This window comes from Malus domestica, chromosome 03 (genome assembly GCF_042453785.1).
Source record: "Malus domestica chromosome 03, GDT2T_hap1".
Classification (NCBI taxonomy): domain Eukaryota; kingdom Viridiplantae; phylum Streptophyta; class Magnoliopsida; order Rosales; family Rosaceae; genus Malus; species Malus domestica.
In genome coordinates, this window is record NC_091663.1 from 4,899,574 (window position 1) to 4,916,565 (window position 16,992).

General features: G+C 37.7%; 1 protein-coding gene, 1 long non-coding RNA gene and 1 pseudogene across 2 annotated transcripts; 2 read left to right on the top strand and 1 right to left on the bottom strand.

Annotated features, from left to right (window-relative positions):
- The first annotated feature begins 2,676 nt into the window (after positions 1-2,676).
- On the top strand, positions 2,677-5,658 carry LOC103419895 (FRIGIDA-like protein 5). Its single transcript, XM_008357988.4, has one exon. The coding sequence runs from the start codon at positions 2,677-2,679 to the stop codon at positions 5,656-5,658; it is 2,982 nt and encodes a 993-aa protein (XP_008356210.3).
- Positions 5,659-7,855: 2,197 nt separating this feature from the next.
- On the top strand, positions 7,856-8,700 carry LOC103419906 (uncharacterized). The gene is made up of 4 exons (XR_011578940.1): positions 7,856-8,004; positions 8,154-8,219; positions 8,315-8,378; positions 8,481-8,700. It is a non-coding gene; the product is annotated as an uncharacterized lncRNA (long non-coding RNA).
- Positions 8,701-9,731: 1,031 nt separating this feature from the next.
- LOC103418502 (small ribosomal subunit protein eS4-like) lies at positions 9,732-11,776 on the bottom strand (annotated as a pseudogene).
- Positions 11,777-16,992: the final 5,216 nt, after the last annotated feature.

Here is a 16,992-nt window from a genome sequence, read left to right on the forward strand (position 1 = left end):
CAAGTTTTTCTTCAAAAAATTTGGCATCTCATCTGATACACTGATTTTCGAGCTATGGTGGAGATGTTAAGCCCTAAACTCCTTTTATCCAAAATTTTAACCGAAAAAGCAAAAAAATTCAACGACTTTTGAGATTTACATATAGAACGTACCCAATACGTGAACAAAAAAGAGAGGCAACTTGAAGATCAGGCCAAAGAGCTTGCATTGAAGCAGAAAGAAATTGATTCAATAAAAAAACACTCAATAACGGACCCAAATCCTGGCATCGATATATAGGCAACTTGATCACCGGGCGAAAGAGCTTGCATTAATGAAACAGAAAAGAATTGGAACAAAGTAAATCAATCCAGCATCAACTGGGATGGTAGAGGTGGGAAGCGTAGTACTGCCACTTTGACCCCAGCTGGTATCAACAGCAACAACAGCATGAAAGCAAGTACCCTCGGACATCCGAATCAGCTGCTACACCTTTTCCAGCGCCAAATTTCACCCCAGTCTATCCGTGGCCAAACCCATCATCCTGGCAGTACGAAAATTATGGAAACTGCGGGCACTTTGGTACAGCTGCCACAGCTGTGATTTTGGTGACAGTTTTGGTGGATCTTACTGTGCCATACCGAATCCTGGAATACATTACCCATTGACATGGTTTCGGTGCAAGTTCAGGTGAGATTCTTACGTACAACCGGGATATATCATGTTGTAGTACAACCAGGATATATCATGTTATAGTAGTGGAGTTTGTTGGATAATGGCCAAATTAGTGGCCAAGTGGACAACAAGCCAAATCACCTTTCGGCTATTAAACAAACCAAAAGAATGAAGGACATAATGATGTGGGAACATTATTAGGAGGTTTTCCTTTTTGATGTGGTCACATGAGTGGCAATTATGATGTTTGTTCCTTTTGTTTATATTAAGGCATTTGGTTATGTCTTTGGTTTTGGGGGTTGGGAACGGCAGATTAGAGAGAAGAAGAGGTGGGTTGTTGTTTTCTATCTTCCATTTGTGCTATCATTCATTCTAAGATATTGTGCTACATTTTGTGGCTTCTGGGAGAGAAAAATTTGATATGTGTTTCTTCTTCTCCATTTGTTCTTTGTATGAGTGAGAGCTATTGGGTGTATATGGGATATTGGGTTTGAGAGTTCAACTCTATTTGTAATTTCCATTTTGATATTAGTGGCATTTCCTCGCCGTCTTTGAATTGGATGTAGACTTACGCCGAACCAGTATAAATCCTTGTGTCATTTTGGATTATTTGTCTTATCATATTTTTCAGTTGTAGCTTATTGGTTTCATATTTGACGCTTCCGCACAACAGAGTTAGCATCCTGTATGTTATCGTCAAAGTTCAAATTTTGTCTGAGCAATGAATATACCTCAAGTTAGACATTGAAACACACAGAATTGTGAACATGATTATATTCGAATCCAGAAAGCATTTGATAAGCCTTCAATCCTTTTATACAATTTTAAAGTGATTTTATTCTTGAAATTAGTAAACTCAACAAAACCAAGATTGAAAGCATGCTCATCATCAAAATTCAGCAAAGAAAACTGAAGCCCGATCGCACTTAAATCGGTGAGAAGTGATATTCAACGCAATTAGAAATCCATATGTAGGTTAGGCTAATTAATCAGGGAGCTGTGTTAGCTTCGATCCTGTTTCCATAAGGCAAAGTAGTCTAGAATACGTGATTTGTCTTTAACTAGATTATAGTATTGATAAATATATCAGTATATACGTGAATATCACGTCATGCTTTGACGATTACACCAAAAAATTACTTAATGCCACCACAATCTTTTCTCTTTCGGGTTGGACTTCGATTGAGAAATTTGTGTGTATCAGTGCAATGTCGCATCACGTGTTAGTGTGTGTGGACACAAGGTTGATTTGTCCTCTACTAGATTACAATACTGATAAGTAGATACACTTTAATTATTAGTACATAAGTGAATTACCACATCATGTTCAAACGATTACACTGAGAAATTACTTAGTGCCACCACAGTCTTCTCTCTTTCGGGGTTGACTTCGATTGAGAAATTATTGAGTGTATCAATGCAATGCTGGATAACGTTCCATGTCACGTGTTATTATGTATGGATGCAAGGTTGATTTGTCCAAAACAAGATTATAGCATTGATAAATAGATCCACATATTTGATTTTTCAGTATAGATGCTTAGGCTAATTGGCCAAGACATTGTGCTTGTCATATAACAATTTTTTTATTTTAAAAAAAAAAAGTTGTAGATGCCAATTATTATTCTTCTTTATTTGTAAGTGAAAGTTTTAAGTTTAACTTTGTAGATAGTGATTTCGACATCATATTATTATAACAGACTCATTGTGTAGTTTAGTGGTTGACCCAAATACCTTTATTGGGCATAAGTTACCTTTTTTGTAAGGGATTATTTTCCCTAGATGCTCTTGGAACACCAGTTTCCTTTGTTTTCTCCTACTCCTCTTTCCCTACGGAAATAGGACTCCCCTCCCTTCTCTGCCCTTTCTACTTAAACCAATACGTGAAGTTGCTTTAACAAGAGAAACAAACCACAACCGCATTCTTTTCGTTCGTTTTCATCCTCCGTGTCTAGGGTTTTGAGCAGACGATTCCCCACCACCGCGACGTCGTTTTCGCTTAGGGTTTATGCTGCGGAGACAATGGAGAACATAGAGTCCGATTTGAAAGAATCAGAGTTGAAGCAGTCGACTCTGCGCAAGGCGTACGACTGCCTTCACGCCCATGCAACCTCCCTCGCTGTGTTTTCCGTACAGTGGAAGGACCTCGAAGACCAATTCGAGTCCACGCGTCTCTCAATCGAGGCCCGACTCCGGGAACTCAAGCACCGCGAGGAGGAAGTCCGAGCCAAAACCGAGCAGTTGGAAATCCAAGAGTCGAAGGTCAGCTCGGAGATGGAGTCGAAATCCAACAGTTTGCAGGTACTTCAGAAATTGGTCGACGAAAAAAAGAACCACTTGCTTTCGCTTCAGTCCTTGATTCGAGAACACAGCAATGCGGTGATTGTTCAAGAGAAGAGATTGGTGGAAGTTGAGGGTTTTGTGAGGGAGAAGGAGAGGGAGGGCGATTTGATCAAGAGGCGAGTCGAACAAAGGACGAAAAAATTGAATTCGGTTGAGAGAAGTGTGGAGGACATGGCGTTAAAAGAGAGGGAATTGAGAAAGGTGGCCCGTAAGGCGGAGTTCGATTTGAGAGAAGAGGCATTGAAATCGGAGAAAATGGCGATTCAAGAATGTGACAAGGAGTTGAAGGTGAAAGCGGAGAAACTTTGTATGGAGGAACAAGATATCTGCTTGCGCCGGAAGTCAATGGTGGAGTGGTCATGTAAGCTTGAATTGAAAGAGAAGGAGATTGAATTGAAAGAAAAACAGGTCAAAGAATCGAAAGAAGAAGGAGAAAAGCATTTGGATACACTCTCTCGGGGACTTCAAGCGAAAGAGAACAAACTTCGATACCAGGACAGAGAGATTGAATTAAAGCGAAGAGAATTGATTTCGATCAAAAGATCAACTGAAGAACATACCCAAAACCTGAAATTGGAGGAGAGGCGACTTGAAAACCAGGCCAAAGAGCTTGAATTGAAGCAGAAGGAATTGGATTCGATAAAAAAATCCACTGAAGAGCGGACTCAATACCTGAAATCGAAAGAGAGGCGACTTGAAGATCAGGCCAAAGAGCTTGAGTTGAAGCAAAACAAATTTTATTCGATCAGAAAATCCACCGAAGAATATAACCAGAAACTGAAATCGAAAGAGAGGCAACTTCTTGAAGGCCAGATCAAAGAGCTTGAATTGAAGCAGAAAGAATTTGATTGGATTAGAAAAGAAAACACTGAAAATCTGAAATCGAAAGAGAGACAACTTGAAGAGCAGTCCAAAGAGCTTAAATTGAAGCAGCAAAAAATAGAGACGATCGAAAAATCCATTGAAGAACAGGCCCTAAATCTGAAATTGAAAGAGAGGCAACTTGAAGAGCAGGCCAACGAGCTTGGATTGAAGCAGAAAGAATTTGATTCGATCACAAAATCCACCGAAGAACACCTGGAAAACCTGAACTCGAAAGAGAACACTGGCGTTCTTCATTGTCAAGTGAAGATTGAACAATTGGAACATCTCTCTGTCAACAATGCCATTGTTCCTTCTTCTGCAAGTAATCAATGGAGCATCGATAGGGATGTTAGAGGATTGCAGTTGAATGATCATTTGAAGAGATACGATTTAGTGGGTAGTGACATCTCAGCCATTCTTCATGCGTCATCGGACCCAGCACAATTTGTTTTGGATGCATTGCAAGGGTTTTACCCTTCAAAATCGAATGTGGACAACAGCGAGTCTGGTTGTGATTTGACTGTGATTAGGAGGAGTTGTATTCATTTGTTAGAGAATTTGAAGAGCATCTCACCACATATTAGCCCTCAGGTGAGAGAAGAAGCAATTAAGTTGGCTGGTGAGTGGAAGGCGAGAGCGGCAAAGGGGGCAGAGAATTGCTTGGAGGTTTTGGGTTTTATGAGGCTCGTTACTGCATACGAAATCACCTCTTCTTATGATACAAAGGAGCTTCATAGTCTTATCCCTGATTTGATTCAAAGGCTTATCGAAAAGAAGCTATTCATTGAAGCTGTTAGATGGATTTGTATGTTCGAGTTAACTGACAAGTTCCCCCCAGTACCGCTATTGGAAGAATTTGTGGAGAATACGAAGAGGTTTTGCAGGAAAGTTGGCAAGAGAAAGAAATCACTCGACGAAAAGGATAAGGTTATCAATGACCAGATAGCTGATCTTAGAGCAGTGATTGAATGCATCAAAGATTGCGACCTAGAGGCCATGTACCCTTCCAGGTGTATCGAATCGCGAATAGCTTCACTGGAAAATCTAAAAGAGAATCGGAGACGTGTAGCACTATCCAAGGTTGACGAAGACACCAAAAATCTGAAATCGAAAGAGAGCCAGATTGAAGACAAGGCCAGAGATCTTAAATCGAAGCAGAAAGAATTTAATTTGATGAAAAAATCGCTTGAAGAACAAGCTCAAAAGCTGAAATCAAAAGAGAGGCAACTTGAATTTCAAGCCAAAGAGCTTGAATTGAAGCGGAAAGAGTTTGATTCCAACAAAAAATCTACTGAGGAACACATAAAAAACCTGCAATCAAAGGAGAATTACAGTATTCCTCATTCTCAAGCGAAGATGCAGAAATTAGATTGTATCCCTGCCAACAATGTCGTTGTTCCTTCTTTTGCAAGTAATCAACCCAGCATCAATTGGGATGGTAGAGGTCAGAAACGAAGTACCCCTACTTATGACCCGGGGTTTCAACCGCAACAACAGCGCGAAAATAAGTATCCTCGGACATCCGAATCAGCTGTTCCACCCTATCCAGTACAAAATTTTAACCCAGGCTTTCCGCAGCCAAGGCCGCCGTCATCTTGGCAGCACCATGGGCAGTTTGGTATGGCTACCGACAACCGTGAAATTGGTGCTTATTCCGGTGCCGGTTTTGGTGCCATACCGACTCCCGGAGTACATTACTCGCAGCCATACCGGCCCACCCCTGCAGATTATGTATTACCATTCTTTTGTCCCCCCAATTTTTTTAGTAACACAGACTTTAGTAGGTTGCAAGCCTGATTTCTTCTATGTAAGTTTCACTACTTTTATTATGAGAAACACTCTATTTTTAATTACACTAGTTTTTCAAAATCTTCTAAGCTATTAAACAATTTTTTTTTTTAAACAAACAATATTATCTACAAGGGGAGGGGGTGGATTTAGCCTCGCAATGGGCTAGTAATAACGTGGTTCCAACTCGCATTTGGGGAGAATCGAATTTATGACTTTTCACTTACAAGTAAAGAGGAATACCACTAAACCGTAGTACTATATTATTGTAACTTTGTGAGGAGTTTCTTGACCCTCCAGGGTGAGGGCAATTTGCATGGCACTAAATGTCACAATGACAGTATATAAGCCTTAGTCTCTAAAACTTCTTACCCTTCAAGGAAAGGGCAAAAACTGAAAATTGAAAGTATACGCATCCCAAAATTCAACCGAAAAAAAAATGATATTCAAGAACAAATTATAATGCGTAGAACTATTCTAAGAGCCATCTTGGAAGTATATTCAAAATAATTAAAAAGGCTTTTAGATAACTCAAAACGTTTTTTTATCATGTTTAAAAAACACTTGATGCCTGCTTCCGTAAAAGCACACATCATTTCTATTTAAAATTTTTGAGGTGCTTGTAATATGTTTACATATCCAAAATTGATTTTAAAATGAAAATATTGTTACACAAAGGATATTCTTGACATTCGAAACAAGGTATATTTTAAAATCAGGAGGAAAAGGTTATCATTCTCATCTTTTGAAAAAACAAGATTGACAACGTATCTATTTGCACTGCAGAGTATTAGGTTAAATACACAATCTCTCTCTCTCTCTCTCTCTCTCTCTCTCTCAATTTCTACACAATGCCTTTACCATCAAGCCTTTCTTCTTCACCAACAATCACGAACAGGCCGAGCCTTTTGGCGGTCTCAGGCTGACATGTGCATGGTTCAGGTCGGTTGGTAATATTTGCAAAAAAAGAGGCTGATAACAGACCCACATTGGAGGTGGTGTTTGATCCATTGGAGGAGGTCAAGAAGGAGCTCCTTCTAGTCCCCACTATCCCTCATGCTTCTCTTGCTCGCCAAAAATATTCTGACAAATCAGAAGCTGCCATCAATGAACAGATCAAGTGTGTTTTCAAAATTCTTCCAATTTTTTAGTCTTTTTTTCAATCTTAATATTCATTAGAAATGTTGGTTTCTTGACTATAATCAAACCCCTTTGTTTTCACAAAAGATTGAGGTTTTTCGAATGACGAAATATGCACAAATAGAACTAGTTATTAACTACAATAATTTAGAAGAGAAGGATTCAAACTTAGGTGCATATGTGAAGCGGTACACTACCCTAACTAATCGGTCTAGCCCATGTTTGCGTAACGGTGAAATTTTTTAAGTCACAATAGAACTAGAGAACACTAAACACACAATAACTGTACATAAAATAAGCCACAATTAGAGCCCTTATTTATTGTCCATTTAATGTCACCTATTTTATGTTTGACTAAGAATTTCTGATCGGTTCGATTTGTGCATATATCATTTTCAGTCTTTCTCATATATAAAATTTATATCAATTCTACTTTTGTTTTAGTTTGATTTTGGTTAGTAGATCCAACTATGTATGCAAAGTTCTGACCAGTTTCATACCAAAATTTTGTTCTCTGAATTACTGTGGAATACAATGTCTCCTATGTGTACCACTCCATGTATGCCTACTTTGACAGAGACAATGTTGCTCTCAAGGGACTTGCCAAGTAATTAGTCTTTCTAAACCTGATTTTTTTTTCCGAAATCTGATGATATTTTCGGATCTATTCGTTGTTTAAGTTCACGAAAACATGCAGATTTTTCAAAGAATCAAGTGAAGTAGAAAGGCAGCATGCTGAAAAACTTATGGAATACCAGGTTTTCTGCTATAAATTTCATACTTTCTCCATTTGAGAATCCAATATCATTTTCTTCTGTTTCCATTGGTTCTGTATATCGATCTCTAAGTCTGTATTCCGATGAGGATCAGAACAAACGCGGAGGGAAAGTTAAGCTACAGTCCATGCGAATGCCCGTCTCCGAGTTTGGTCATGTCAAAAAGGGTGATGCATTGTGTGGTAAGTTCTTTTCAAGTTTAGTAATGTTTCACTCTCTCATTTTCTCTTTAAGTACTCCTCTTGTTTCCGTCCGTAATTTTACTTTATTTTATTCAATCCAACTGCTAGGAAGAAACAAGAATGAGCACGAAAAAAGGGGAGTTCGGAAATCACTTCCCTTTATCACTTCTTAGCATGTCTTCCCTTGTTTTACCCAGCAATAGAGCTTGCACTGGCCTTGGAAAAGCTGAACAATGAGAAGCTTCTAAATTTACACAGTAAATAACTTTGCTATTTCATTTTACTTTAAACTCCATTATTCTTTTGTTTAAACTTTAAAGTACATATTTTTTTTTTCCAAATTAGCTGCTTTATCTGTCGATCAATTCAAATTAAGACTATGTGAAACTGTTAAATAATATTACAGATAGCAAACGAAAACAATGATGTGCAACTGGTGGATTTTGTGGAGAGTAACTATTTGACTGAGCAGGTATGCAACTTCCATACGATATCTTTCGTTTTCTTTTCTCATTATTCTTGGCAAGATTTTGACGAAGATCGAAGAACTGAATTCGGGTAATTTAGGTGGAAGCCATATATAAAATGTCCAAGTATGTAGCTCAATTGAGAAGGATCGTCACCGGACATGGTAATGGCTGATCGATTAACAGCAGATATTGAGAAAATTTTACGACATATGAACAAATTTTGCAATGAACTCCAAGTGGCTTATTGTTTTGTTAATTTGCAGGTGTTCGGCACTTTGATCAGATGCTCCTCAATGGCAATGCTGCATGACAAAAGAAGCACGACGTTGTTGTTGTGTTTGGCTCATACATTTGTGAGTAATTATGAGTCATGTGTTAACAACAATGAAGTGACCTATGTTTGCTTTCGGTGGAAATATCACATGGTGTGGGTTGCATGAAAGTTGCAGACAAAGTAAAAGCAAAAGTTTGGTGGACATCATCATGAGTAAAGACATCATCATTGTAAGAAAAGAGAAAATGTGGTGCTTTTTCTTTATTGATTATTCAAGACATCATGATGTTGGGAATAAAATATGAGTGTGAGTGACCTTATATTGAGAGTGCATTCGGATGAGAACGTGTGGTAGAAAAATATAGAGTGAGAGTGAGAAACTCTTGGGGAGAGTGAGCCTCTTAGTAAAATTCTGTGAGGGTACAAAGGGATTGGGGTTTGGGTTATGTCGATTTAACTCAAGTGTATCTTGTACTAGTTATTCTCATAGTGAAGAGCAACATCTCTCGGAGGACATAGGCAGTTTTTTGCCGAACCTCGTAAATTTCTCGGTGTCTTTATTTCTTGTATTTTATTCTGTTCAACTGAGTGTGATTTGGTGAGGTTGTAATCTGAATCTCATTTCCGCACTGATAAACGGGCCAAGGCACAACAGTTGTTTCTCTCTATAGAGATTTTATGCCAAATATTGCACCTCATCTTCTCTTTGTACTTCACAAATTCTCCTCACTGAGAGTACTATTTTAGGATGGATCTTCCACTTTCGTTTTAGACCTTTCAAAAAGGGTTGTGATTTTCACACACCCTTAACTACTTTTCCCACACCCCTCCCTATTTTTTAATAGTTAATTGGTTTCCTACTATTTAATCTTCCATATATACCCTTCCTACTTTTTTATGGTAATTAATGAAAGATTAAATAGGGTGAGGGTATATATGGAAGAATAATTAGTAGGATACCAATTAAGTACTAAAAAATAGGGAGGGGTGTGGGAAAAGTAGTTAAGGGTGTGTGAAAATCACAACCCTTCAAAAATCTATGAATTTATGTTCATAATCTAACAACATAAGTATCTTATTATCTAACGTAACAATCTCAAAAACTATGTAATGGATAATAGCCATAACACACGGCCGCAAAACGAAAGAAAATAAAATCCCGAGCATAAGCTGAAAGGAGTCGAACTGCTTAACTAAGTACCATTCTAAAACTATAGGAAAAACAATCTATAGTTGCCATATTGTTTATGCAGTAGCAGCTGTTTGGGTGGCCGCTCGTCGCTTCTTTGCCTCTTCAATGATGCTTAGCTTGATACCCTTGTCCTTGGGAAGCGACACCCACGGCTTTGTACCCTTGCCGATGGTGAACACATTACCAAGACGGGTTGCAAACTCATGACCGAGGGCATATCCTGCACGTGGATAGTTTCAAAGCTTCCCTCATGCTTCACCCTCTTCTTAATGACTCCAACACGCCCCCTATTCCTTCCGCCAGTAACCATGAGAACATTACCAACATCAAACTTAATGAAGTCAGTGATTTTGTAGGTCTCTAAGTCCAGCTTGATAGTGTCATTGGCCTTGATGAGGGGGTCAGGGTAGCGAATAGTGCGTCCATCAAAAGTGTTAAGATAGGGGATGCCCTTCTTCCCAAACTGCACTGATCGAACCTTGCAGAGCTTGAACTTCTCAGGGAATTTATAATACCATGTCAAATAGTTAATTATCTAGACAAAAGTAGACGACGAAACTGAGCTAGAAATATTTCAGAAAGTGCTCTTAGCCACAAACACTGTAACATCTCGAAAGCAGAATAAATGATAAGTCAATAGTATACTATATATTTTACCCTAATCTTAGTTATAATTTAGTGGTTATTTTGTGAGAATTTTGATACTTTAAATTATATGTTCAATGTAGGACATTCGACTTTCTCAGCAAAATATGATCAAACAGATGAATTTTGGAGTGATTCTAATTGGAAGATGTACATGAGTCTTTCTACTTTCAATAAACATAAAACTAAAAACCTAGATCACAAGGACCATTTAAAACGAAAAATAAAATAATTCTTATTCGTAGTTTAAACTAACCGAAATTAGTACACTTTATAGCATTATGATATTACGAGAAATGAATATTAAAGCTGAATAGACTAACAAAAATACAAAAAGGGTCATATGAAGTTCTCTTCCTGCTAAAATCTAAGATGTTTTCTATTGCACACAAGATGTAAGCTGTAACATGTCATTTTACCAGCAATATATCCAAAACTAAGTTACCTACAAAACATTTCGGACAAACATGTTAGGTGAGATCTGTTAATTAACAAAATGACACTATAGTATAAAAACGCGATGCACAATGGCAACATTCTACACAAATACTAACAAAAGTACATTCACAAAACTAGAAAGCAATGATGTAAAAGAACCAACCTTTGCCTCCTCATCTCTAATCGAGCGGAGCCTAAACCGACCCTTGGTGTCAAAGAGCATACGGAAATTCTCATTTGTTTTTGGGATCGAAACAACATCTGAAGACAAGTAACATAGCTTTAAGCATTTCTAAGCATCACAGATACCTTGCAAAAAAAATCATTCAGAAAAATAAGGAATTGGAACTAAATTTAGTGAAATTTTTTAGAACGTACCCATGAACCCAGAAGGTAAGTCTTGTCAGTCCTGACCTTTCCGTCAACCAAAACATGGCGCTGCATGAGAATCAAAACGACTTCATGGTATGTGAGTGCATACTTCAACCTGTTCCTCAGAATAAGAGCTAGGGGAAGGCACTCCTTGGCTTTGTGGGGGCCCAGATGATGGCTTGGGGGCCTAAACACGTACATTTGAAACCAAAGTTCCATTAAACCCCAATCAAAATAAGGCAAAAATTCTAGATTTAATGAAAAAAATGAAAATTTCTTCATTTTTTAAAAATTTGCGGAAGAGGGTTTTACTTACAAAAGCACCACCAAGCTTGTCGAGCATCCAATGCTTTGGGGCATTGAGCCGCTTCAAATGCTTCTTCAGTCCTCTAGCCTGCAAAATACAACATAAAACCAACAGTTAGGCACACAAAAGAGATCCCTAGAAAGGTAAAGTAGAGGAGAGCGATAGAGATAGAGAGCGAGAAAGAGAGTACCATGTTTGCAGAGTGAGACGCAGAAACCCTAGGCAAGGAGGAGGAGGACGAGACAGGAGGCTGTTGAGGATCAACAGCAGCCCAAAGAGCCCATATTTAATCAAGCCTAATGTACTATTTGTGGAGAAATTCCTACGTAACTCTAGAAGTTCGTTAATAATAACCAATTTCTACAGTAATCTAAAACAATCAAGATACATGCAAAGATAAAGTTGGTGGTGCAGAAGAAGCTAGTTTCTACTTAAATCTAGAATCCTAAATCATTAGTTTTATTTATTTTATACTTTATTTTTGTTAAATTTTCGTTTTCTTTCATACACAAAACCAAATTATCATCTTTATGTTCTACAAAATGTATTTTTTGTGAAAATTTTCTTATAATTTATGTCAAAAAATTCGAAAACAAGGATAATAATCTAAGGGTATTTGAATCTAATTAAAGTAACGTAGGGAGGAAAAAAATTCAATGAAAAAAAAAAGAAAAAAGGAGAAAGGAGAAAAAAAATTATAAAAAAATTAAAAAGATACAATCGGTAGTTTGACACCGATTATCTTCAGAAAAGATGGTTATGAAGCTAGCGACATATCCCAGAACGATTCGCTACATTTGTACCGATTCCTCCTTCCAATTCTTTTTTTTTATTTCTCTTCCTACAGCAACAAACTATCATATTTATGTTCTTCAAAAAAATAAAAATTGTGCAAATTTTATTATAATTCATATTTAAACACTTGAAATCAACGATATAAAACATAAATTTAAAGATATTTTTCTATTTTTAACTTTAGAAATCAATAAAAAATAGTTTCAGGACCTAATAAATGGTAGGATCACGTCCAAAAGTCTTGCAATAATTTCCTTAACTCCAACGCAAAATATTTTCTAAGGCCAAAAATTTCAATTTTTTCTCAAAAACTGTTATTTATAACCACAATTTTCTAATCAATTTTGAGAACTTTTATAACACACATTATAAGCTAAAGCTAGAGTTATTATAATCGAATCATATGTTTTCTAAAATTAATTTAGGAAATTCCCAAGATTTCGGACACCTACAATTCTCTTTGGGGGAGCTGCTATTAGTTTTCATTATTTTCTCTATTTTTCAACTTTAAAAATCAATGAAAAATAGCTTGCGGGACCTAATAAAGGATAAAATCACATCCAAAGGTCTTGCAAAATTTTTGTTAATTCCCACGCAAAGTATTTTCTAAAACTAAAAATTTCAAATTTTTCACAAAAATTGTGAGTTATATATAACTCACGTTTTCTAATCCATTTTGAGAACTTTTACAAGATTCATTATAAGCCAAAATTTGAGTCATTCTAGTCGCACCACATGTTTTTGAAATTAATTTAGAACATTCCAAAGATTTTCAACACCTACAAATCTCTTTGGGGGCCTTGCTATTTGTTTATATTATTTTTCTACTTTTTTCAACTTTAAAAATCAACATTTTGAGACTTAATAAATGGTAGCATTACATCCAAAGGTTTTGCGGCAATTTCGTTAACTCATACACAAAATATTTATGAAACTAAAAATTTCAATTTTTTTCACAACAGTGAGTTACCCACGTTTTCCAATGAGTTTTTGTCACATCTCAGTCCCGGCTCCTCCGTAGCACGATATTGTTCGCTTTAAGCTTACCATTCCCTCACGGCTTTGTTTATGGGAACTCACACGAGAACTTCCCAATGGGTCACCCATCCTAGGATTGCTCTCACCCGAACCTGAAGCCAGTGAGTTTCCAAAAGGCCTCGTGCTATAGGAGGTGGGCATGTACATATAGGGCACATCACCCCCTCTCCGTTGGTCGATGGGGGATGTTACAATCCACCCCCTTTAGAGGCCCGACGTCCTCGTCGACACACTCGCACCACACGGTAGAGTGGCTTTGATACCGTTTTGTCACATCTCAGTCCCGTCTCCACTGTAATATGATATTGTCAGCTTTGAGCTTACCATTACCTCACAGTTTTGTTTCTAGAAACTCACACGAGAACTTCCCAGTGGGTCACCTATTCTAAGATTGCTCTTGCCCGAACTCACTTAACTTCAGAGTTCCGATGGAATATGAAGCCAATGAGTCCCTAAAATGCCTCGTGCTATAGGAGGTAGGCATGTACATATAAGGCATATCACCCCCTTTCCGTTGGTCGATATGGGATGTTACAATCCACCCCGCTTAGGGGCCTGACGTCCTCGTCGGTACACTCGCACTGAACGGTAGAGTTGTGAAATCCCGTCCCCGGAATTTCACTATTCAGTATGTATCTCGTAATTTAAGTTCGTATTTCACGTTTACGTCATTTTTATTACTTAATTTTAATTCCGTAAATTTTGGGAATTAAATCGAATAGTTATCGGGTTTAAATTTTCGTAATCAATCTTTATCTTTCGTCGAATTTTTGAAGTTTTAACTAGTGTTTTTAAATAGATCTTGAACCCACGAACGCATAGGCGAAAGCCGTTTGCGAGTCCGAGTTATAATGGTATAGTTACGGACGTTTGAAGTTGTGAACTATAGATTGTGGGAATTATTTAATTCCCACATGTGGGTTAAAGGTTAAGTTAGTTTAAAAAGGGGAAGGTTTCTAAAAAAAAATAAAAAAAAAAAGAGGAAGGGGAGAGGGGCTGCTGCTAACCCATTTTGAGGGTGAATTGGACTCGTTAACCCACAAACTTGACCCACTTGTATCTCCTTCATCCGATCTCCATTTTGGGTGATCTTGGTGTCCATGGAAAACTCTTGACGAGCCCTACAACTCTGTAGTGTTATATTTCCAATTTTATTTTCCATATTTGCAGTTCGAAGCCATAAAACCCACAACTTTTCCGGCGGTTTTATCATTTTTCCGGTGATTCCGGCAACCATTTCCTTCGAATGAGGTATGAAACTTCATCTACTCTTCATAATCTTCAAGTTGGTATGCTTGGTTCGTGCTTTCGTATTCATTTTAGAGTTGGTGTTTAGAACCCTAGAAATCCGGTTTTCTTCGATGAATTTGGACGGTTTCCGGTTAGAATTTAATGTCGACCTAGTTGTGAAAAGTGTTTCCCTTGTTGAGCTCTAGCTACCACGTAAATTTGAACTCATTTAGTTAATGTTGAAAATTCGGGTTTTCAAAACCCACCACCTTGGCTACCACTGGGTGTGGCGGTGTGTGGGACTGTCCATGAGTGTTGTCTAAGTACCAAATACCTTATAGTGACCCTATGAACTTATGTCTAGCTCGGTTTCCCGAAATTCTATTGTTTGGTGTGGTGATCAAATTGGACCACCACTTGTTTGTATGATTGACGACAATCTGATCGTTGGATCGTCGTACAATTTTGTGAACACCCTAGTTATCAGTTGTTGGACCTTTGAGAACTTACGGATCGAAAATCCGATGTGCGGATCTTCCAAATTGAATAACCTTAGATTGTTGATCTTAATGGACCTACCTTATCGACGGTTGACGTTCTAGTCAACGTGTTATACTCTAAAGTGTCATTTACCTCTAGTTTGTTGTTAAGGCTTGATGGAGCTTAGTTGGCTTATCACGATGATGTGTCATTCCCAGTTGACGTGTGTCTCAATATATGTATTAGTGGCACCATATTGAGTTATACTTGTTTATTAAATGTGTTTTCTTTTGAATTGTTATTTTTATTTTTAGCATCAATCTATGTTTATTAATTATGAATCGACTGTAGTTTGGAAACGTTTATGAAAAGTGGTTAGATATGTATGATTAGTATGATGTGTATGATTGTTGTTATGACAATGTGATCCTAGAATCTTATTGGTTGTATTATGTAGGACTTATATGCTTGTGTGACATATTAGTTGGTAGCCATGAGAAGTTGATGGTGTAGGTGACTACGCTGAAACTCATAGGGGTTGAGTTGTGTGTTGAATTTATTGCACCACGTGGCAATGGTACATGGATGATCCTGCTTGGTTAATCCGTGTTAGGGGACCATACTATTTGTGGATCGTGCTTGGTTAATCCGCGTTGGGCGATCCTTATATCCTAGGTATGGCCATACACATTTAGGGGTGATCATGCTTGGTTAATCCGCATTGGGTGATCACTTCCCAATAGTTGTAGGAGTGACTCTGCTTGGTTGATCCGCTTTGGGGGGCCACTTCCTATTTGGTTACTTGCGTAGGCTTCAGCTGAATGGAGTCTCTCTAGCTCTAGTTTTGAGTGTATCCGTGAATTTTGGCTTCGAGAACTTTGAGTTTGATTTAGAAAAGTCGTTGGATGTCCGTGTGACTCCGTTGGAGTTGCAAAGGTTTGGTATTAATTTCTTATGAATTATTTATATTCAAAGTTTATAAACTGTGATTGATGGTTAGTTTTATCATTATTGTCACATACTTTATATTATTGTTGCTCACACAAGCTTCGCAGATTATCTGGGTTGTTGTTTGCCTGATGCACCATTTCCATGATGTAGGCACTTATTTCATATGCGACAGGTCTAAGTAAATTATGAGAAACCGTTTGATATTTTGGTTTTGTTGAGTAGTCTGGAACCCGATGTTGTTGGATTCCGTTGAGTAGTGGTCTGAAATCCCTTTTACTCCGTGATTCCGTTGAGTGATGGTCCAAAATCATATCCTGATTTGGATTCCGTTAAGTGGTGGTCCGGAATCCCTTATACTCCGCGATTCCGTTGAGTGATGGTCCGAAATCGTATCCTGATTTAGATTTCGTTGAGTGATGGTCCGGAATCCCCTTTGGTGCCTTGGTTCCGTTGGGTGGTTCAAAATCCCATTTTTCAGAGATGTAGTCTTCGGCCGAGCTGTGTCGCTCTAGCCCCGCATTTCGACGTGTTGTATGTGTTATTGATGATGTGATGGTTGGCATTATTGATTGATGTGATTATGGAATGATGTTGGTTATGGTTATGGTAATTATGATTAGACTCGTTGAACTTTATGACTAGTGAATATGATTGTGTCAATGGTTTTAAGAATCTTGTTAATTGAGTTAGAAAAGATGTTGGACTTCTGAGTGACTATTTCGGGATTTTCTACGATTCGATTATGATTCCATAAGGTATGAATTTAGAAAATATGGAAATAATTGTTGTTACTTTGATCAAATTAATTTATTAATGCGGCTAGAGAATGGTTTTGTGTTTCGTCGGTTCTTAAATATGATGTATGTTGTGAATTGCGATATCATGATGAGACATAATGATTTATATGTTGGATAGGAAAGAAATCATGTTTTCGTGGGGGTTGGTTATGTAGCCTGAGTCCAGGAATTATATGTTGTCATGTTATAATAAATGATTGAGAAATGCTATGCTTTTTTGCTTGAACTTAGTGGAATAAAAGTGATTTTGTGATAA

Bases quoted from the DNA above. Each gene is read 5' to 3' on its own strand.
- LOC103419895 (XM_008357988.4), top strand. From the start codon at position 2,677: ATGGAGAACATAGAGTCCGATTTGAAAGAATCAGAGTTGAAGCAGTCG.